Here is a 23,105-nt window from a genome sequence, read left to right on the forward strand (position 1 = left end):
AAGATATTTTTTCCATTGATTTTTAAGAGAGTGGAAGGGAAATTGGGGGGGGGGGGGGGGGGTGGAGAGACAGAGAGATCTGGAATCTTTTGGTGCTCCCAACCCAGGCTGGGGATTCAATCTGCAATCCAGGGACGGGTCCTTGACCGGAAACGAACCCACCAGCTTCCGGTGCATGGGAGGAGGCTCTACCAATGAACACTACCAGCCCGGCAACCATTAGTACTTTAAAACAAAGTCCTTCAGGTTCCCCAACGTTGGGAACTGACACCATTAAGATGGTGTTAGCCCGGCCGCCTTCCCCAGCCGCGCATGCGCACTGGCCAGAGGAAGGCGCAGAACAACCACATCATACAAAGCGCATGCGCACCATGTGGTGGAAGGCGCAAAGAAGTGATGTCATCGGGTACCGCGCATGCGCTCTGGCTTGTGGAGAGGCGCGATGTTCTGACGTCATCGGGGCGCCGGAGCGGGAATCCAGGACAATCCTGTGAGGGTGTGGACTCGGGACAGCATGATGGTCTGCGGGCTCCGCGCGCGCACCTGCTGGGCTCTGCGGTCCTTCGCTGTTAGCAGGCGAGCGCTTCGCTCCAGTCCGCGCACCCATGCTTTCGCCAAGGAGCTCTTCCTGGGCAGGATCGAGAAGGTAAGGCAGAACCCGGCGGGCCTTTCGTCTCTGCCTCCCGTCTTTGCTCTTATCAGGAAAGACTGGGGTAAAGCTTTGTCCTAGTCCTTACTTGACAGATACACCCAAGGGACGGGGAGTGCTAAAATTCCAGATTCCTGAGGCCCTCTAGGTCATATAATTTTTCCTAGAAAAAGGAAGTGTTTTTCCATGGCTGGAAGCCTGAGAATCTGCATCTGACAAGTGGTCCAGCTATTTTTTTTTAAACGTTTTCATTGATTTCAGAGAGAGATAGAAGCATCAGTGATGAGAGAGAAACATTGATCAGCTGTCTTCTGCATGCCCCACACTGGGATCAAGCCCGCAACCTAGGCATGTGCTCTGACCTGTAATGGAATCAGTGACCTCAAGGTGCATGGGTCACATTCAGCCTTTGAGCCACACTGGCTGAGCTGTCTCTGAATCTTTTTATCTCTTCTTTGACCCAGTTATTGTCTAGTAGTTGTTGTTTAATATCCGTATGTTTGCTTTTTTCAGTTCATTTCCAATTTCAAAGCATGTGGTTGGAGAATATGCTTGGTATGATTTCAGTCTTCTTAAATTGCTGAGGCTAGTTTGGAGTCCCAACATATGGTCTATCCTTGAGAATGATCCATGTGCACTAGAAGAAGAATATATAATCTGGTGTTTTGGGATAAAAGTCTATGTAAATATTGCTTATGTCCTTTTGGCCAAATGTTTCATTTAAGGCTGATAGTTCTTTATTGATTTTCTGTTTGGATGATCTGTTCATATGATTAGTGAAGTATTTAAGTCCCTCACTATCATTATGTTTTTACCAGTTTCTCCCTGTAGTTCTGTTAGTAGTTGCTTTATATATTTTGGTGCTCCCAGATTGGGTGCGTATATATTAATATATTCTTGCTTTAATGTCCCCTTTATAAAATGTCCATATTTGTCTATTACCTTTTTTATCTGAAACCCATTTTGTCATGGCTATCCCAGCTTTTTTCTGGATACAGTTTGCTTGGAGTATCAGGTTTCACCCCTATGTTTGTCTTTGCAGCTGAAATAGGTCTTCTGAAGGCTGTGTATTGGGTTTCCTTTTTGATCCAACCTACTACTCTGTGTCTTTTTATTGGAGTTCAGCCTATTTACAGTCAGTGTGACTATTGATATATAATATAATAATTTTATTTATTGTTTTCTTGTAGCTCTATGTCTCCATTGTTAATTTTCCCTTATGTTCTGTTAATTTCATTTTGGTGGCTTTCTATGATTTTTTTCCTTGTTTCCTCTTTTTTTAATGTTATATTGTTAGGTGTCTCAGATTTAGATTTTTTTTTGTAGCTACCATTAGGTTTATGTAAAAGAAAGTTTAATATATACAGTAGTTTTTATTTCTGATTGCATCTTATCTCCATTTCCATGTGCAAATTCAGATCTTTACCCACTGTCCTTTTATGTTTTGTTGTCACAAATTATCCCTTTTTATGCTGTTTATTTCTAAATTGCAGTAGCGCTTTTCTTTCTCTTTTTTTTTTTAATTTTTTTACTCCTTTAACCTTTATGTTACATTTAAGTGTATAGTACCCTATTCTGAACAATGGTTGCAATTTTCTGCTTCTGTCTGTTAGTCATCTTACTCATAGTTCTATATCTTTTTGTCTTTTTGTTTCAGGTAGAAGAACACTGTTGAGTATTTTGTGTCATGCAGGTCTTGTGGTGGTACATTCCCTCAGATTCTGTATATCTATAAAGTCTTAATTTTTTCCTTCATATATAAAGGATAATTTTGCTGGATATATTAATCTTGGCTGATGATGTCACCCTTGATAATTTGAATATTTGGTTCCACAGCATAAAAAGGGATGTATCTTCGTGTGAGCCTCTTTGGGTTTATCTTATTTGGGACTCTGTGATTTATGGATTTGTGTGTCTTTTTTCTTCACCAGGCTAGAAAATTTCTGTTGTTGTTTCTTCAAATAAGTTTTTAATCCTTGCTCTCTCTCTCTTTTCCTTCTGATACCCCTATAATGCAAATGTTGTTAGCTTCATGTTGTCCAAAGTTCCTTTAAATGATCCTCATTTTTTAAATTCTTTTTTCTTTTTGCTGCTTTGATTTTTTTTTTCTTCTACCTTTTCTTCCAAATTGTTGATTTGATTCAACCTACTCTTTATTATTTTCAGTTTATTCTTGATCTCAGATATGGAATTTTTTTTCCTGAGAAATTCTTTTTGGTGGTCTGTATGTCCTTTTTCATGCTGGTGTAGTTATCTCTAAGTTCCTTGAGCATCTTTATAACTCTATATCTGATACATTGCTTGCCTCCATTTCATTTAGCTCTTTTTCTGTAGATTTCTCCTTTCATTTGGGGCCTGTTTCCTTGTTTCCCTAATTGTGCTGCCTCTTTGTGTTTGTTTCTATGTATAAAATAGATCTGGTATGACTCCCAAGTCTTCATGGAGTGGCATTATGGAGTAGGTGTCGTGTGGAACCCAGTGGTGCAGTCACCTTGATCTGAGCTGCGTGCTCTAGCAGTGTCCTTTGTATGGCTTTTGTGGGCCTTCTGTTGTAATTGAGTCTTGATTCATGGTGGCCAGTTTGTGCATGAGTTCGATCTCAGACTAGCTGACTGTGAAGCTCAACCCTGACATATGTGAGCTGCTGTGCATGTACTGCTGTGATCTTCCTTTGGGTATGCTGTTGGTGAAGTTTGATGGAGCCTGCTCTGATATTGTCTGAAGCTGGTCATTTGGTGTATTGGTTCTGGGCCTCTTGGGAGGGACTCGTGTACGCCAGTGTCAGACGCTGTCTGTGCCTGGCCCTTGGCAACCTGTTTCAAGCTACAAGTGATGCACAGTTTGTGGCTGCCTCTGAAAAAAATAGAAGAACTCTTCCAGAACCATCTGACTCCATCAGAAAGCACAATATAAAAATAATTGGTATAATGAAAAAAAGAAGGGAACAGTGCCTTCACTGTGACTCCAGGTGTGTGATGAAATTTCTGTCCTGTCTTTTCCATGCATGCCCAGAGGGCGCGGGCCTCAGCCGGCAGGCGGACATCTCTCAAGGGGTCCCGGACTGAGAGGGGGCACAGGCCGGGCTGAGGAACTCCCCCCCCCCCCTCCCCCCAGTGCATGAATTTCATGCACCAGGCCTCTAGTGAATGATAAGAGAGAATCGCTGATCCACTGCCTTCTACACACTCCACACTGGGGATGGAGCCCACAACCTGGGCATATGCCCCGACCAAGAATTGAACCGTGACCTTCTGGTTCATCGGTTGGTGTTCAACCACGAGCCATGCTGGCTGGACTATTCTTTTTTATTCTTCATCTCTCTCTCTCTCTTTTTTTAAAATTATCACTGGAGGATATTTTTCCATTGATTTTTAGAGAGTGGGAGAGAGAGGGAAAGACAGAGAAACATCAATGAGAGAGAAACATCAATCAGCTGCCTCCTGCATGCCCTCTACTGGGGATCAAGCTGGCAACCAAGGTACATGCCCTCGACCAGAATTGAACCTGGGACCTTGTAGTCCGTGGCCCGATGCTCTATCCACTGAGCCAAACCGGTCAGGGCAGTAGTCCTTTTTTTCATAGATTATATTTCTGAATTCATAAAACTGCCCTTCTGAATTTTCATGTAACTTGTTGAAGTTTTTTTGTTTGTTTGTTTGTTTTTTTCAGAACTTCAATCTTGACTTCTCTGCCATTTAAATCACATACTTCCATGTCTTTACATTTATTTTCTGAAGACTTTCCATTTTTTTTTTTAAATATATTTTATTGATTTTCTACAGAGAGGAAGGGAGAGAGATAGAGAGAGTTAGAAACATCGATGGGAGAGAAACATCGATCAGCTGCCTCCTGCACATCTCCTATTGGGGATGTGCCCGCAACCCAGGTACATGCCCTTGACCGGAATCGAACCTGGGACCCTTCAGTCCGCAGGCCGACGCTCTATCCACTGAGCCAAACCAGTCTCGGCGACTTTCCATTTTTTTGAGCTACTATGTTACCTTGGTTATTCATGGTATTTGTTGGGTTATTTCTCTGCCTAGACACCTGAAATGCAAGTTTTTTATTTTCTCTTATTCATATGTCTAGTGCTTCAGAGATCTCTGTGGGGTGGTTTTCGCTGGGCCATGGAAAATGCCCTATATCCCTAGGTGATGTGGGTGTCCCCTCTGTAATTAGGTTGCCTCAGTCTCAGGGAACCATTCCTTTGTGGGAGTATGGTGGACAGTGGGGGTTCTGTACCTCGAGAACATAGCACTTTCTCCTACAACTAGATGCTGACAGCAATGTTGTCCTATCTGAGTTGTCCCAGATGTCTCCATTGGACCCCTTTGTGATGTGTGGTGGGGGGGTGGACTGGGAAAGGCTTGTTCGTGCCTTTATGGTTTTGTTCTACTTCCAGGAATGGCGGCTGCCAGAACTGGATTTCTCTAAGACTCAGTCTGTAGATCTTTCCATCTACCATCCCACCTTGGGTGGTCTAGTTTGGTATTGTTGCTTTAAATACTATCAATATCCTGATGTCGCATATTTATTTCTCCAGCTCAGATTTCTCCTCTGAACTTCAGACTCCTTTTATGTCTACCTTTCTACTAAAAGCTTCACTAGATGTCTAATAGGCATCTCAAATTTGTATATGCAAAACTAAGATCCTGGTCTCCCAACCCAATCCTGCTCCTGCCACCAGTCTTCATCATAGATGGTGGCAACTCTATTTGCTCAACTTGTTCAGACCAAGTTCCTGGAATCACCTTTGATGCCTCTTATTCTCATACTCTCAACTAATCTGACAGCAAATCTTGTTTTCTCTACCTTCAGGTTAATATTTAGAATCTGTCTGATTTTAATCACCTCACTACCATTGCCCTGATTCAGGTCAGTATCATCTCTCACAGCATTACAGGGGTTTGAGCAGAACATGGCATCTGAGATGCTTAGAATTTAAGAATAGAAGATCTTCAGGCCATCTAAACCAGTAGTTGTCACACTGCCCTCAGTTGGATCTTTACTTTTCATGGAAGTGCCCCTGGGGCTACTGCTGGGACCAGTGGGAAGCTGAATGGGAGATATTTGGGTGACCTTTCTCCCCTTCTACCTCACAGCCAGAGCAGCTTGAGTTTTATCTGTTTTACATGTTTGGTTTCTGTACTAAATTTAGTTGAAACATGTTTTACTGCTTTGAAACATTTGAAAACTGCTGATGTTAAAATTGAACCCAGCACCAATGAGGCACTTCATTCAATTTTTAAACATTGATATCAGAGATTTCCTTTCCCATATACTTGAGATCTCTCTTCTCGTAGCAGTTATTATTTGGTTGTACTTGAGGGCCAGCTAGTTCCCAGCCTGTTCTCTTCTCATCTGGAGTGCTCATTAGTACCAGAATAATTGTACAGTGGGGCCTTGACTTAGGAGTTTAATTCGTTCTGAGACCGAGCTCGTTAAGGAGCTCGTTAACTCAAATTACTCTATCAACTCAATGCAAAAAATTGGTGGAGAGCGCTGGTATCTCAAAACACTCGTTAGTCAGGACACTCATAAGTCAAGGCCCCACTGTATAATTTTCCTCTAACACAGTTCATTGCACAAGGCCCAGGTGAAACCATGAGGCTGTGAATGCAGGTGCAGTGAGTTGAGCCTCTGTATATTCAGCTAAGGGGCTGGCTTTGTTTTGAGAGGCTGCAAAGTGAGCAGAGTCAGTGCTGGGGTCCAACCCCAGCAGGTCCAGGGGTCCCCAAAGGTGTGGACGGAGTCGGCGAAGAAGGAATGACACGGAGACAGTGTTCAGTTGATCAGCAGCCTAGCCAGGATCTCTAGCCAAGTTCTGGTCAGGATCTCCAGTGAAGTTCTGGTTAGGATCTCGAGCCAGTTTCTGTGTCCATGTTCTCTTGCTAGGTTCTCCAGCCAGGTTCTCCAGCCAGGTTCTGTAGCCATGTTCCCTCGCTAGGTTCTCCAGCCAGGTTCTGTCACCAGGTTCTAGTCAGGTTCTCTTGCCATGTTCTATCCAGGTTCTGTAGCCAGGTTCTGTCTCTAGGTTCTTCAGCCAGGTTCTCTCGCTAGGTTCTGTCTCTAGGTTCTGTGGCCAGTTTCTGTCCAGGATCTTTTGCCATGTTCTCTCCAGCGAAGTTCTTCTGTCTCTAGGTTCTGTGTAGGTTCTGTGTCTAGGTTCTGTGTGTGTTGTCTTGTTACATCTGTATTTATACCAGTTGATTCCAATCCTATCAATCTCTATTCCAAAGGTTAGGGCGTTTCTTATCTCCATTCCAGGGAGTAAAGATTATGTAGCTTAAGCATGATTGTTCGTAGTTAAAGTGATTAATTACCCGCCTGGCACTTAGTTAAGGGGTTTTATTCCCTCCCTAACTTCAGGGGAAAATCCCTACCTGGGGAAACAACCTTTCTCAGAGAGGTGACCTTGGTTAAAACACATAGTGCCAAGAAGGTGAGCAAACATATTAAGAACAGTATGCCATATATGCCAGGTCCCTTGAAACAGCAAGCATGGACCGGCTCCCGGCAAATTCCCCCTTTTTTTATTTTTTAAAAGCAGGCATTAAAAAGAAAAACCCCAAATGCTCTCTTGTATCTATTTTAAGAGTAGGATTGGCGCTTTCCGCTATTACCTGAGTCCTGATCTATCACCCCAGGGAGAGCTTGCCAATCCTGCACTTTCCCGGGGTGGAAAGGCTGCAGTGGGGTTAAGGATAAGGCTCCTTGGGCCTACCTCCTCCCATGCCTTTACATTTACCTTTCCTTCCTCAGAAAAGCATGGACATACTTCTTGTATAAAACGTTCTCTCTGACTGGGAGTAACCTTAATTCCTCTGCTAGCAAGCATATGTGTTAAAAGATCAATACAGAGTCTTATTTCTTTAGACTCAGTATGGCACATCTTCTTAATCTAAAGATCAATACAGTCTTCTTTCTTTGAACTCAGTATGGCACATCTTCTCAATCTAAGAATCAATACAGAGTCTTCTTTCTTTGGACTCAGTATGGCACATATTCTCAATCTAAGTTCTGTACTATCCACCTTCTTACCCTACTTATCCTCTATAGGGGGGTCTGCAGTACCCTGGTGGAGTCCTATCCATCCCGAGTGTGGGGTTCTCAATGGGGGGTGGGGGGTCTTACCTAGGGGAATCCTGTTCCAGGGGTTCCCAAAGGTGTGGACAGAGTCGGCGAAGACTATCCACCCTCTTCCTACGGTGGAGTCTGATCCATCCCGAGTGTGGGGCGTTTACCTAGGGGTCCCTGTTCGGGCGCCATATGCTGGGGTTCAACCCCAGCAGGTCCAGGGGTCCCCAAAGGTGTGGACGGAGTCGGCGAAGAAGGAATGACACGGAGACAGCGTTCAGTTGATCAGCAGCCTAGCCAGGATCTCTAGCCAGGATCTGTCCAGGTTCTCCAGCTTGGCACTTAGTTAAGGGGTTTTATTCCCTCCCTAACTTCAGGGGAAAATCCCTACCTGGGGAAACAACCTTTCTCAGAGAGGTGACCTTGGTTAAAACACATAGTGCCAAGAAGGTGAGCAAACATATTAAGAATAGTATGCCATATATGCCAGGTCCCTTGAAACAGCAAGGATGGACCGGCTCCCGGCAAGTCAGCATTTTTTTTTTTCTAGACCAGTGGTCGGCAAACTCATTAGTCAACAGAGCCAAATATCAACAGTACAACAATTGAAATTTCTTTTGAGAGCCAAATTTTTTAAACTTAAATTATATAGGTAGGTACATTGTTATTAACTTAATTAGGGTACTCCTAAGCTGGCCTTTGCTAAAAACGTCCTCAATCTGATTGAGGTACCTTTGCTGAGGTTGACCCCTTCCAACTCTCCCATCCACGCTCGTATACTTGTTTCGTCTATCTCCTTTCATTCATCCTTTCTATATGTCCACCCCCCACTTCTTCTAACGCCACTTCTTCAAAATAGACTTGCCCAGGCCGAAAACCGACTTCTGCGCATGGGCCACGAAGTTTCAATCGCACAGTATGTGCGGCGTCCACATGTGGTATTTTGTGGAAGAGCCACACTCAAGGGGCCAAAGAGCCGCATGTGGCTCGCGAGCCTCAGTTTGCCTACCACTGTTCTAGACAGTCTTGAGGGCAGGGTTAGTGGACTTGAAGGCAGGAATTTCTTTAAGTCAGCTTTCACTTTTGGGTAGGGCCCCACATATAAAAGCCTGTAGTCATGGAGCCTAAGGGGAGAAAACAGATTTGGGAGTATGTTACTAGAGTGGGCAATGTTTTGTGGCTTATTAGATATTCAAGGGCTGGAGGGGAAAAATTGAAGATTCCTTTGCTTTGAAGACCTATCTGGGGACTCTTGGTGAGAGGTGCCATGAAGAGAGGCAGGGTTTCTGGAGGCTGGCAGCTTGTGATCTGGCACATCACTTCTCAGCAGCTGCAGTTCCAAATCCAAATACTCATGTCATACTGGCACAGTAGTTCTCAACCTTCCTAATGTCGCGACCCTTTAATACATAAAATTATTTTCGTTGCTACTTCATAACTGTAATTTTGCTACTGTTATGAATCGTAATGTAAATATCTGATATGCAGGATGTATTTCCATTGTTACAAATTGAACATAATTAAAGCATAGTGATTAATCACAAAACAATATGTAATTATATATGTGTTTTCCGATGGTCTTAGGCGACCCCTGTGAAAGAGTCGCTCTATTCCCAAACGGGTCGCGACCCACAGGTTGAGAACTGCTGTGCTGGCAGGAATATCTGGAGCCCAAAAAGCCAAACGGACTAAGCACACAGGATGATTTTAGGTAATATATAGTGATGGCCCAAATGGGGAATTCTGGGCTAGTCAGAAATATTGACCACTCATTGGTTTGAGATAGAGATTTGAAGCTAATTTGTTTTTCAGGTATGAGATCTGATACAAATAACTACAATTACTTTTATTTCCAGGACACACTATCTGGTTGATTTGATGTCAGCTAACACTAACACAGGCTGTGTGACTTATCCAAGTCACACGTCTAATAAGTGGCAGAGCCAGGGCTGAATTAAGGTTGATGTGGCTCAACATCTGTGCCTCCTTCAGTGACCCTGTTACCTTGCACATTCAAAGTAACAGCTGTTATCCAGCAGGAGGAACGGAGGCTGGAGTATGCAACTGGATGGGAACCTTACAAGATGTCAGACTTTGTAACCACACACTATGCTCTTGTCAACTGCAGCATCTTTAAACTCACAAAATAACTAGTGTAAAAGTTTACATTTTAGTAAAAGAGCTTTCACACCAGTTATCTTCCATGATTCTCACAATGACATTGAGTAAATATTACCTGCATATTATGGGTGAGAAAATGGAAGTATGTGGGGCGGTAGAGATTTGGTGAAGGCCACACAGTTAGTAAACTGGAGATAGAACCCAGGGCTTTGAAATGTTGGTCCAGGGCTCGTTGTTTCATGGGGAAATCATCATAACTTGTTATTGATAAGGAAAGCAATAAAAATTACTAGTAAAGTTGCTTGAGTAGGGTAGGGGGATGTATCTGGGTAGTGGAGACTAACATACAATTCCTGTATCTTAAGCACCTTCTGTGGTTTGCTTTCTAATTCTTTTAATTGGTAATGGTCTGCCTACCAGATATGGGACCTAGCCAATCTGTTTCCTTCCTTTTTGACTGATATTACCACTATGGAAAGTTGCTAAAATTCATTTTTACTAATTATCATTTTTAGAAAGAAGTTTTCCCATTTCCAGAAGTTAGCCAAGATGAACTTAATGAAATCAATCAGTTTGTGGGACCCATAGAAAGATTCTTCACTGAAGAGGGTATGTATGATTTTCTTTACCATTACCAATTTCCATTTTAAGGGCGATGCTTTGACATTTACATTAGAAGTTATATACAGAAGGGAAGTTCTCTGGAGTGTCATTAATCATGGGGAAATAGTGTCTATTGACAGTATTTTGCTTTGAGGATTATCCCAATGGCTGTTTAATTATATTTCAACTAGTGGCCCAGTGCATGAAATTTGTGCACGGGGTCGGGGGGAGATGTCCCTCAGCCTGGCCTGCACCCTCACCGATCTGGGACACCTGGAAGGATGTCCTACTGCTAGTTTACAGGGATCGGGCCTAAACCAGCAGTCGGACATCCCTCTCGCAATCTGGGGCTGCTGGCTTCTAACCACTTGCCTGCCTGCCTGATTGCCCCTAACCACTCTGCCTGCTGGCCTGCTCGCCCCCAACTGCCCCCTGCTGCTGGCCTGCTCACCCCCAAATGCTCCCCCCGCCAGCCTGATCACCCCCAACTGCCCCCCCTGCTGGCCTGCTTGCTCCCACCTTACCTCTCCACTGGCCTGCTCACCCCCAACTGCCCCCCTGCTGGCCTGCTCACTCCAAACTGCCCCCCCCCACAGTCCTGATCACCCCCAACTGACCCCCACTGATGGCCTGCTCGCCCCCAACTGGCCCCCCTGCTGGTCTGCTCACCCCCAACTGCCCCCCCAGCCTGATCACCCCCAATGGCCCCCCCACACTGGCCTGATCACCCACAACTGCCCTCCCTTCTTGGCCTCTAACCGCCTCTACCTCGGCCCCACTACCATGCCTTTGTCTGGAAGGTCTCCTAGTCTAATTAGCATATTACTTTTTTATTAGTATAGAGGCCTGGTGCACAGGTGGGGGCTGGCTGGTTTGCCCTGAAGGGTGTCCCGGATCAGGGTGGGGGTTCCCTTGGGGCATGGGGTGGCCTGGGCGAGGGGCCTGTGGTGGTTTGCAGGCTGGCCACACCCCCATGGAGTGAGGGTCCCCGCTGGGGGTGTGTGGCCAGCCTAGGTGAGGGGCTGAGGGCTGTTTTCAGGCTGACTGTACCCCCTTCAGGATGGGGGTCCCTGCTGGGGTGCCTAGCCAGCCTGGGTGAGGGGATGATGGCTGTTTGCAGGCTGGCCAAGCCCCCCCACGGGGACTCTTGCTCCATGGGGTCGTGGCCAGCCTGGGTAAGGGCCTGAGGGCTGTTTTCAGGCTGACTGTACCCCCTTCAGGATGGGGGTCCCTGCTGGGGTGCCTAGCCAGCCTGGGTGAGGGGATGATGGCTGTTTGCAGGCTGGCCAAGCCCCCCCACGGGGACTCTTGCTCCATGGGGTCGTGGCCAGCCTGGGTAAGGGCCTGAGGGCTGTTTTCAGGCTGGCCACCCCCCCCCCCCCACCCAGGCTCCTAGCCCCTCCTAGAGAGGAGGCCAGCCCCTCCTTTTTTTTTTGTTTTTTCCCCAGCCACTCCTTGAGCAGAGGCCAGGGTCGGCTGGAAGCCTGCGTCACCCCCGACCCAGGTTCCCAACCACTCCTTCAGCAGCAGCCAAGGCGGGCGGGAAGCTTGGCTTCCTCCGTCACCAGGGGCAACCCAAGCATCCAGCTTCATGGCTGCTGCCATCTTTGTTGGGTTAATTTGCATACTTGCCCTGATTGGCTGGTGGGCGTAGCGGCACCCGCGCACGCACTCCAGTGGGATGGGAGCTTCCCCCATCCCCAGCTTACGCGCGCCCCCCCCCAACCCCGACTCCCAGGCGCCTGTGTGTGCGTGCTATCCGGGCGGAAGCATCCCTGGCGTACATGTGTGCCGCCCCCCCCCCCCCAGCTTCCTGGGGCCTGCGCATGCACAAGCAGCCGCAGGGCAAGAAGCTCCTGACCCGACCCCGTCTCCCCGGTGCCTGCATGCGCGCGCCTGCCAGGTGGGAGTTTCCCCATATCACCATGGTGACACAGGGGAAGCTCCCGCCCCAACATAGGCTCCCTGGTGTCTGCACACGCCACCTTGCCCCCAGCTCCCTGGCGCCATGTCGACGCAGGGGAAGAACCTGCCCCTTCCCCGGCTGCCTGGTGCTTGTGTATGCAAATTAACCTGTCATCTTTCTCAGGTTAATTTGCATACTCACTCTGATTGGCTGGTAAGCGTAGCAGAGGGATGGTTAATTTGCATGTTTCTCTTTTATTATATAGGATGTTTCACAATATATCTGTGAAGGACCACTTTTAAATATTTCCAAAGTGTTGCAGACTGACACTTTTGTAAAATACCATAAAAATGAACAACTAGCAAAATGAAATGAAAAAAATGCCAAGGACTTATGAAATATAAGCCCATATGTGGTTGGTTGAGTAGCAATGTAAAATTGTTGCAAATATTTCTAAAAGTTTGCCCTCGATTTTGGTACTTAGCTTATTATGAATCAGGAATAGTTTATGGACCAGCAGTAGGCTGCAGACGGCAGGTTGAGGGTACCAGTGTAGATGGAAAGATCCCTTCCTTAGGGTATGGTCAGCCAACTTAGAGGAGCTCACTGAAGATCAGTGATGCTAGATGGACAGCAGTGCTTCTCAAACTGAGGACCCCCAGAGGTTCTTGTTTATTTAGCAACTAGAGGCCTGTTGCACGAAGTGATTCATGCACTAGGCCTTCCCTTCCCCGGGCTGCTGGCACCGGTTTTCATCCGGCACCCGGCACCCAGGCCTTCGCTCTGGCTGGGCTCCGGCCGGAGCCGGCCCTGGAGCCGTGAGGCTTCGCTGCCCCGCCGGCCCTGGAGCCGTGAGGCTTCGCTGCCCCGCCGGCCCTGGAGCCGTGAGGCTTCGCTGCCCCGCCGGCCCTGGAGCCGTGAGGCTTCGCTGCCCCGCCGGCCTGGAGCCGTGAGGCTTCACTGCCCCGCCGGCCCTGGAGCCGTGAGGCTTTGCTGCTCCGCCGGCCCTGGAGCCGTGAGGCTTCGCTGCTCCGCCGGTCCCGTGGCCTTGAGGCTTTGCTGCTCTGCTGACCCCGTGGCCGTGGCCGTGAGGCTTTGCTGCTCCACCAGCCCCAGGGCTGTCAGGCTTCGCTCCCGTCAATGACTTGGCTTTTCAAAAGGATTATAGTTACCGTCCGTAAGAATTCAAGCTAGTAGAGCTCAGAACACTATGGGAATGTCTTAGAATTCAAATTATAGACTGTGAAATTGTCTCTATATATCAACAGACCACTTGAATAAAAGGTAAATGGATCCTTAAAAACTAAAGACGAGTTTAAATACACTAAACAATCACGTTCAAACAGCTGTGAAATAATGACGATAGTGTTTACATTTAAAGCCCCGTTCAAAGACTTGGCTTTTCTGAAGATTCTACATGATATCCTTAAGAATTCAAGCTTATAGATCTTAAAACACCATGGAAATGTGTTTATTTGTATTAGAATTCACAATATTAGATCCTGGAATTGTGTTGAATTGACTGTGGAACACTTGAATTTCACGTAATTAGAGCCCCTATATCTGAAGGACAGTAGTAAAACAATGAGAATTCTCCTTCTCCTTCAAGCACATCTGAAGTGAGGAGAGTACTGTTTACATTTATAATTTCCGGTCTATGACTTGGCTTTTCTAAAGGATTCTAGTTAAAGACAGTAAGAAGTCAAGCGTATAGAGCTCAGAACAGTATGGGAATGTCTTAGAATTCAAATTATGGACAGGGAAATTGTCTATATATGTCAACGGAAATCTTGAATAACAGGTAAATGGATCCTTAATAACTAAAGACGAGTGTAAATACACTGAAATATCCCGTTCAAACGGAAGTGAAATGACGAGCATAGAGTTTACATTTAAAATGACGTAGAACACTTGGCTTTTCTAATGGATTCTAGTTAAAGTCCTTAAGAATTCAAGCTTACAGAGCTTCGAACACCATGGAAATGTGTTTATTTGTATTAGAATTCACAATAATCGAGCCTGGATTTGTCTTGAATTGTCTGTGAAACACTTGAACTTCACGTAATTAGAGCCCCGTTATCTGAAGGACAGTACTAAAACAATGAGAACTCTCCTTCAAGCACATCTGAAGTGACGAGAGTACTCTTTACATTTATAATTTCCGGTCTATGACTTGGCTTTTCTAAAGGATTCTAGTTAAAGACAGTAAGAAGTCAAGCTTATAGAGCTCAGAACAGTATGGGAATGTCTTAGAATTCAAATTATAGCCTGTGAAATTGTCTATATATATCAATAGACCACTTGAATAACATGTAAATGGATCCTTAAAAACTAAGGAGGAGTTTAAATACACTAAACAATCACATTCAAACAGCTGTGATATAATGACGATAGTGTTTACATTTAAAGTACGTAATGCTCTGGCATCCAGATTGGCTGCACTGTTCTTTCGTACAGCTGATTACTGCTAGCATGGCAAGAAGGGTGCTCTCAGGTGTTCCTGGGCTCCTGGTCACTTCTGGGCTCTTCGTTGTCCACTTCATACTCCTCCCACTTCTTCTTTTTTTTTTTTATTGCTTAAAGTATTACAAAGGGTATTACATATGTGTCCTTTTTTTCCCCCCCGCCCTTGACAGTCCCCTAGCCTCCCCTATCACCCAGTGTCTTATGTCCATTGGTTATGCTTATATGCATGCTTACAAGTCCTTTGGTTGATCTCTTACCCCCCTCCCTCCTGCCCCCCAACCCTCCCCAGCCTTCCCGCTGCAGTTTGACAGTCTGTTTGAGGCAGCTCTGCCTCTGTATCTATTATTGTTCAAAAGTTTATAATGGTTTCTATTATCCATGAATGAGTGAGATCATGTGGTATTTTTCCTTCATTGACTGGCTTATTTCACTTAGCATAATGCTCTCCAGTTCCATCCATGATGTTGCAAATGGTAAGAGTTCCTTCCTTTTTAGAGCAGCATACTATTCCATCGTGTAGATGTACCACAGTTTTCTAATCCATTCATCTACTGATGGGCACTTAGGCTGTCTCCAGATCTTAGCTATGGTGAACTGTGCTGCTATGAATATAGGGGTGCATATATCCTTTCTGATTGGTGTTTCTGGTTTCTTGGGATATATTCCTAGAAGTGGGATCACAGGGTCAAATGGGAGTTCCATTTTCAGTTTTTTAAGGAAACTCCATACTGTCTTCCATAGTGGCTGCACCAGTCTGCATTCCCACCAGCAGTGCACAAGTGTTCCTTTTTCTCCACATCCTCTCCAGCACTTGTCGTTTGTGGATTTGTTGATGATAGCCAGTCTGACAGGTGTGAGATGGTACCTCATTGTTGTTTTGATTTGCATCTCTCGGATGATTAGTGACTTTGAGCATGTTTTCATATGTCTCTTGGCTTTCTGAATGTCCTCTTTTGAAAGGTGTCTATTTAGGTCCTTTGCCCATTTTTTGATTGGATTGTTTATCTTCCGTTTGTTAAGTTGTATGAGTTCCCTATAAATTTTGGAGATTAGGCCCTTATCAGATATGATATTGGTAAATATGTTTTCCCACACAGTGGGTTTTCTTGTTGTTTTGTTGATGGTTTCTTTTGCTGTGCAGAAGCTTTTTATTTTGATGTAGTCCCATTTGTTCATTTTTTCTTTAGTTTCAAGTGCCCTAGGAACTGTATCAGTGAAGAAATTGCTTCGGCATATGTATGAGATTTTGTTGCCTTTGGATTCTTCTAGAAGTTTTATGGTTTCCTGTCGTACATTTAAGTCCTTTATCCATTTTGAGTTTATTTTTGTGTATGGTGTAAGCTGGTGGTCTAGTTTCATTTTCTTGCATATATCTGTCCAATTTTCCCAACACCATTTATTGAAGAGACTATCTTGGCTCCATTGTATGTTCTTGCCTCCTTTGTCAAATATTAATTGAGTGTATTGGTTGGGGCTGATCTCTGGGCTCTCTATTCTATTCCATTGATCTATATGCCTGTTCTTGTGCCAGTACCAGGCAGTTTTGAGAACAGTGGCTTTGTAATACATCTTGATATCTGGTATTGAGATCCCACCTACTTTGTTCTTTTTCAGGATCACTGCAGCTATTCGGGGTCGTTTTTTATTCCAGATGAATTTTTGGAGAGTACGTTCTAGATCTGTGAAGTATGCCGTTGGTATTTTAATGGGAAGTGCGTTGAATTTATAGATTGCTTTGGGTAGTATGGACATTTTAATGATGTTGATTCTACCAATCCAAGAACATGGTATGTTCTTCCATCTCTTTATGTCTTCCTCTATCTCTTTTTTCAACGTCCTGTAGTTTTCTGAGTAGAGGTCTTTTACCTCTTTAGTTAAGTTTATTCCTAGGTAGCTTAATTTTTTTGGTGCGATGGTAAATGGGATTGTTTTTATAATCTCTCTTTCTGGAAGTTCACTATTGGTGTATAGAAATGCCTCAGATTTCTTAGGGTTAATTTTGTATCCTGCTACATTGACAAATTCATGTATTAAGTCTAGTAGCTTTTTGATGGAGACTCTACGGTTTTTTATGTATAGTATCATGTCGTCTGCAAATAAGGACAGTTTTACTTCCTCTTTTCCAATTTGGATGCCTTTTATTTCTTCTTGCCTAATTGCAATGGCTAACACTTCCAGTACTATGTTGAACAGGAGTGGTGAGAGGGGGCATCCCTATCTTGTTCCTGTTCTTAGGGCAAATGGTGTTAGTTTTTGTCCATTGAGTATGATGTTGGCTGTGGGCCTGTCATATATGGCTTTTATTATGTTGAGGTATGATCCTTCTACTCCCACCTTACTGAGAGTTTTTATCAAAAATGGGTGTTGAATTTTGTCAAACGCTTTTTCTGCATCAATTGATATGACTATGTGGGTGTTTTTTTTTCAATTTGTTTATGTGATGTGTCACGTTTATTGATTTGCAGATATTGTACCATCCTTGCATCCCTGGGATAAATCCTACTTGGTCATGGTGTATGATCTTTCTGATGTACTGCTGGATCCGATTTGCTAAGATTTTGTTAAGGATTTTGGCATCTATGTTCCTGAGGGATATTGGCCTGTAATTCTCTTTTATTGTGTTGTCTTTACCTGGTTTTGGTATTCGGGTGATGCTGGCTTCATAGAATGAGCTTGGAAGTGTTCCTTCCTCTTGAATTTTTTGTAGTAGCCTGTGGAGGATAGGTTTTAGTTCTTCCTTGAATGTTTGGTAAAACTCCCCTGTGAAGCCGTCTGGTCCTGGGCTTTTGTTTGATGGAAGCTTTTTGATGACTGCTTCAATTTCTTCCATACTTATTGGCCTGTTGAGATTATTAGATTCTTCTTGATTGAGTTTTGGAATGTTGTATTTTTCTAGGAATTTGTCCATTTCCTCCAGATTGTCTAGTTTGTTGGAGTATAGCTGTCCAAAGTATTTTTTAACAATCATTTGTATTACTGTGGGGTCTGTTGTTATTTCGCCTCTATCATTTCTGATTTTGTTTATTTGGGTCCTCTCTCTCTGCTTCTTGGTGAGTCTGGCTAGAGGTTTGTCAATCTTGTTTATCCTTTCAAAGAACCAGCTCTTGGTTTCATTGATTTTCTGTATTGTGTTTTTGGTCTCTATGTCATTTATTTCTGCTCTAATCTTTATTATCTCCTTCCTTCTGCTCACTCTGGGGTTTTCTTGTTGCTCTCTTTCTAATTCTTTGAGTTGTAGAGTTAGCTGATTTACTACCATTTTTTCTTGTTTTTTGAGATTGGCCTGTAGAGCTATAAACTTCCCTCTCAGGACTGCTTTCATTGCGTCCCAAAGGTTTTGGATTGTTGTGTTTTCATTGTCATTAGTTTCCAGGATGTTTTTAATTTCTTCTTTGATCTCATTGGTAACCCAGTCAATATTTAATAACATGCTATTCAGCTTCCAGGTGTTTGAGTATTTTGGGTTGTTTTTATTGTAGTTTATTTCTAATATTATGCCATCGTGTTCGGAGAAGATGCTTTTTATGATTTCAATCTTCTTGAATTTGGGGAGACTTTGTTTGTGACCCAATATGTGGTCTATTTTTGAATCTGTCCCATGAGCACTTGAGTGGAATGTATATTCCATGGCTTTGGGGTGAAGTGTTCTGAAGATGTCTATTAAGTCCATCTGATCTAGTGAGTCATTTAGGATTGCTGTTTCTTTGCTGATTGTTTGTCTAGAGCAATTATCCATTGCTGTCAGTGGTGTATTAAAGTCCCCTACTATGATTGTATTGTTGTCGATCTCTCCTTTGATATCTTCCAGGAGTTTTTTTATGAATTTGGGTGCTCCTGCATTGGGTGCATATATGTTTACCAGGGTTATATCTTCTTGTTGTATTGATCCCTTTAGTATTATGAAGTGGCCTTCCTTATCTCTTGTTATGGCCTTCACTTTGAGGTCTATTTTGTCTGATATAAGTATTGCTACCCCAGCTTTCTTTTCCTTTCCATTTGCCTGAAAGATATTTTTCCATCCTTTCACTTTCAGTCTGTGTGAGTCTCTTCTACTGAGGTGGGTCTCTTGTAGACAGCAGATGTATGGGTCATGTTTTTTTATCCATTCAGCCACTCGATGTCTTTTGGTTGGAGCATTTAGTCCGTTTACGTTTAAAGTTATTATTGAAAGGTACTTGTTTGTAGCCATTTCTTTTTTTGTGTGGCTGTTTTCTTTCTGAGCTTTTTATTTCTTCTTTTCACACCAGTCCCTTTAGCATTTCTTGCATTGCTGGCTTGGTGGTGATAAACTCCCTTAGCCTTTTTTTGTCTGTGAAGCTTCTTATTTCCCCTTCAAGTTTGAATGATAGCCTTGCTGGATAGAGTAATCTTGGATTCAGTCTTTTGCTTTGCATCACTTTGTAAATTTCTGTCCATTCTTTTCTGGCCTGATGTGTTTCTGTTGAGAAATCATTTGATAATCTAATGGGAGATCCCTTGTATGTAACTTTTCGTCACTCTTTTGCAGCCTGTAAGATTCTCTCTTTGTCCTGAACATTTGCCATGGTAATTATGATGTGTCTTGGTGTGGGTCTTTTTGGGTTCGCCTTATTTGGGACTCTCTGGGCTTGTGTGACTTTTTTCTTCTCCACCTCAGGGAAGTTTTCTGATATGATTTCTTTGAATAGGTTTTCTAATCCTTGTTCATCTTTCTGTTGTTCTGGCACCCCTATTATTCATATGTTGTTTCGTTTCATGTTGTCCCAAAGCTCCCTTAGGCTCTCCTCCTGTCTTTTAATTTTTTTCTCCAATTGCAGTACATTTTGGGTGTGTTTTGCTTCCTTGTCTTCTAATTCACTAATTCGGTCCTCCGCTTCTCCTAGTCTACTGTTGATACTTTCAATGGTGTTTTTTATTGCAGCTATATCACTCTTCATTTCTTCTTGGGTCTTACTTAAGTTGTTGATTTTTTCATCTGTTTCTTCTAGCTTCTTCCATATGTTATTGATTTTTTTCATTTGTTTCTTCTTGCTTCTTGCATAGGTAGTTGACTTTTTCATCTGTTTCTTCTAGCTTCTTGCAGAGGTTGTTGATTTTTTCCTCCATCCGGTTTATGCACTCTAGGACCCGTATTCTGAATTCTTTTTCTGTCATGTTGCATGCCTCTGTATTACTTAGCTGCTTTTCTGGAGAGTCCTCCTTCTCTTTCCTTTGGGGGTTTCTTTGTCTACCCATGTTTGATCTCATGGACATATCTAGACATTGAGTCGTTCAGTGGCTGCTCCCTGGGTGGCAGTGGCTCCTTGGGCTGTGGTTGCTCCTCGGGCGGTTGTGGTAGCAGCTGCTCCTCAGTTGGCAGTAGCTCCTCTGGTGGGTGCTGTTCACAGCTGTGGTGGCTCTTCTGGCTGGTGGGGGGAGGCTTCACATACAGCTGCTGTTCCTCAGACAGAGGGTGTGGTGCTCAGGAGGCTGCTGTTGCTTGGATCTGCTGCGTTGATTTAAAGGCACAAAATACAACACAACAAGGCACCACGTACCACGCACTAAACACAAATATATTCACGATATTCATAATCCCAAATAAAGGTGACCACCCAAATTAAGAGAATTAGGGGACAAGGAAGAAAGAAGAGAAAAAGATAAAAGAGAAAAAAGAAAAGAAAAGTAGGGAAGAAAAAAAAAGTAGTGCAAAAATGAAATTGGGAAAAAGGAGGGGGAAAGAAAAGAGAAAAAAAAGAGAGAGAAAAAAAAAAGAGTGAAAAGAGAGAATGAAGTAGAAGAGGGGAAGAGGCTATGTATATGAGGAGAAAACTCCTATAGAACTGCCACTAATCCGAACAAACTCCAGCAACAGCTCCCTGGAGATGAATGCAAACTAGAAACAACCAATAATATCCAGAGAGGCAAGGGAAAACAGAAGCACAAAAATAACCGGGGGGGGGGGGGGGGGTGGAGGGAGGGGAAAAAACAGCAGAAAAAAAGAAAAAGCAAAACAGCCTCACAACCAGTACTAAACACACACACACACACACACAGACACACAAAAAAACAAACAACAACAACAAAAAAACCAATATACTCAACAATCAAGCAAACAGCAACAAAACAATAGAAAGATAAAAGAAGAAAAAGAATTGGTGCTGAAACCGGTTTGGCTCAGTTGATAGAGCGTCAGCCCGTGGACTGAGAGGTCCCGGGTTCGATTCTGGTCAAGGGCATGTACCTGGGTTGTGGGCACATCCCCGGTGGGGGATGTGCAAGAGGCAGCTGATCGATGTTTCTCTCTCATCGATGTTTCTAACTCTCTCTATATCTCTCCCTTCCTCTCTGTGAAAAATCAATAAAATATATTTTTAAAAAAATTTGGATAGTGAAGAAAGATAAGGGATATGTGTATAAGGATTTAGAGCAGTGGATTCGAAATAGGATATATAAGTAGGGTGAAATTTTGACAGGAGGTAAACAGAAGGAATAGGGAAAATCTAAAGCAGGAATAGGGTAAGAGAAACAGAACAACAAAAGGGGAAAAGTGAGGGAGAGGGTTTTAGCATAGAGGTAAAATTGAGGTAGGGAAAATTGATGCTAAAGGAATGATGAAAATAGAATGGAGAACACTAATCCCAAAATAAAATAAAGAGAAAATAAAATGGCACTTTAAAAAATGGTAAAATGGTAGCAGTAATAATACTGGTTAAAAATAAAAATGTAGTAATTAAAAGGGTAAAATCAGGTGATGGAAAAAAAAATTGGTTTCTTAGTTAAAAGGTGAAAAACGAAAAAAGAAGGAAAAAAAAATTTGCAGTAGTGAAGGTCCTTCGGTTCTTCCACTCGTCAGTCTGGCTCGCCTTAGTCCTGTCAGGTATTCAGGTATTCAGGAGAGTGTTGAATTTCCCTGCAATACACTGTTCCTCCGTCTTGTAAACCACTGTCCTGATTTTAAAGCAGGCTGTATTTGTTTCCCAGACTTCCTTAATTTGTATTTAGCTAAGAGTCAGTTTGTGGCTCAGCCTCTGGGTGGCAGTGTTTTTGGGTTGGCCTCTGAGGCTATAGGGCCTCTCTGTCCAGTAGTTTGGGTTTATCGTCTCTATTGCACTTAACACTGGTGTGGGCCTCCCACTTCTTATCTTCAGTGGGCCGCTTGGGATCATTGCTGTCTGTGGCTGGGGCGGTTGATTATCTGCAGCTGTAAGGTGTGGCTCCAGGTGCAGACTTCTCTTTAAATTGGCCAGTTCCTCTCTCGGGTCCACGTTGAACTTAATATTTCTTGCGGGAATCCACACGAGCTTTGAGAAATTTTCTCCAATTAGCCCCCACAATGGGCACCAGAATATGGTGGGCGCACTGGGGCTGTGGTCTCCTTTCCATGTCCCGCACGGAGAGGGAGACGTGAGCTGGTTGTGCAAGTTATGAGGCGCTTTTGGGATTAAAGAATAATGAAAGACAGACGTAAAATTAGATTAAAAACTTGGGCTGGATGTGGTGTCTGCCCTCTGACTCGAGGGATAGACAGAGAGAGCCTGCCCTCTGATGGAGGGACAGGCACAGAGAGCTTTTTTATTGGTTTTTTACAGAGAGGAAGGGAGAAGGATAGAGAATTAGAAACATCGATGAGAGAGAAACATCGATCAGCTGCCTCCTGCACACCTACTGGGGATGTGCCCGCAACCAATGTACATGCCCTTAACCGGAATCAAACTTGGGACCTTTCAGTCCGCAGGCTCTATCCACTGAGCCAAACCGGTTAGGGCTTTTTTTTTTTTTTTTTAAATATATGTATTTGTTTTTCTGAGGGATATTGGTCCATAGTTTAATTTTCTGTGATATTTTTGTCAGGCTAATGCTGGCCTTATAGAATGAGTTGGGAAGTGTTTCTTTCTCTTTAAGTTTCTTTAAAGACTTTATGTAAAGTTGGTATTATATTTTCCTTGACGGTTTGGCAGAATTTGACAGTGAAGCCATTTGAGCCTGGAATTTTCTTAGAGGGAAAGTTTTAACTAATTTAATTTCTTTAATAGATACAAGACTATTCGGGTTATCGATTTTCTCTGTGAACTTTGATAGGACTTTTAAGGAATTTATTTAATCAAAGTTGGTTTTATTGACTTAATGGTGTTTATAACTTCCCTTACCTTGTTATCCTTTTAAAGTCTGTAGGATCTGTAGTACTATGCCCATTTTTATTTCTAAAAAGTATTCCATTGTGGTCAGAAAAAACATACTTTATATCATTTGAATCCTCTTAAAATTTTTGAGTTGTTTTATGGCTCACAATATGGCCTATTTTTGTAAATGTTCTTCCATGTG

General features: G+C 43.5%; 1 protein-coding gene across 3 annotated transcripts in view; it reads left to right on the forward strand.

The window, feature by feature from the left end:
* The first annotated feature begins 429 nt into the window (after positions 1-429).
* ACAD9 (acyl-CoA dehydrogenase family member 9) overlaps positions 430-23,105 on the forward strand; it is a 58,598-nt gene continuing 35,922 nt past the window's right edge. For all 3 annotated transcript variants that reach the window (XM_081086169.1, XM_081086171.1, XM_081086170.1), the window contains exons 1-2: positions 430-646; positions 10,363-10,456. In XM_081086169.1, the coding sequence (XP_080942295.1) occupies positions 515-646; positions 10,363-10,456 (226 nt within the window). In that variant the 5' untranslated portion in view covers positions 430-514. The remainder of the gene's footprint in view (positions 647-10,362; positions 10,457-23,105) is intronic.

This window comes from Myotis nattereri, assembly GCF_964212035.1.
Source record: "Myotis nattereri genome assembly, chromosome: 3".
Classification (NCBI taxonomy): Eukaryota; Metazoa; Chordata; class Mammalia; order Chiroptera; family Vespertilionidae; genus Myotis; species Myotis nattereri.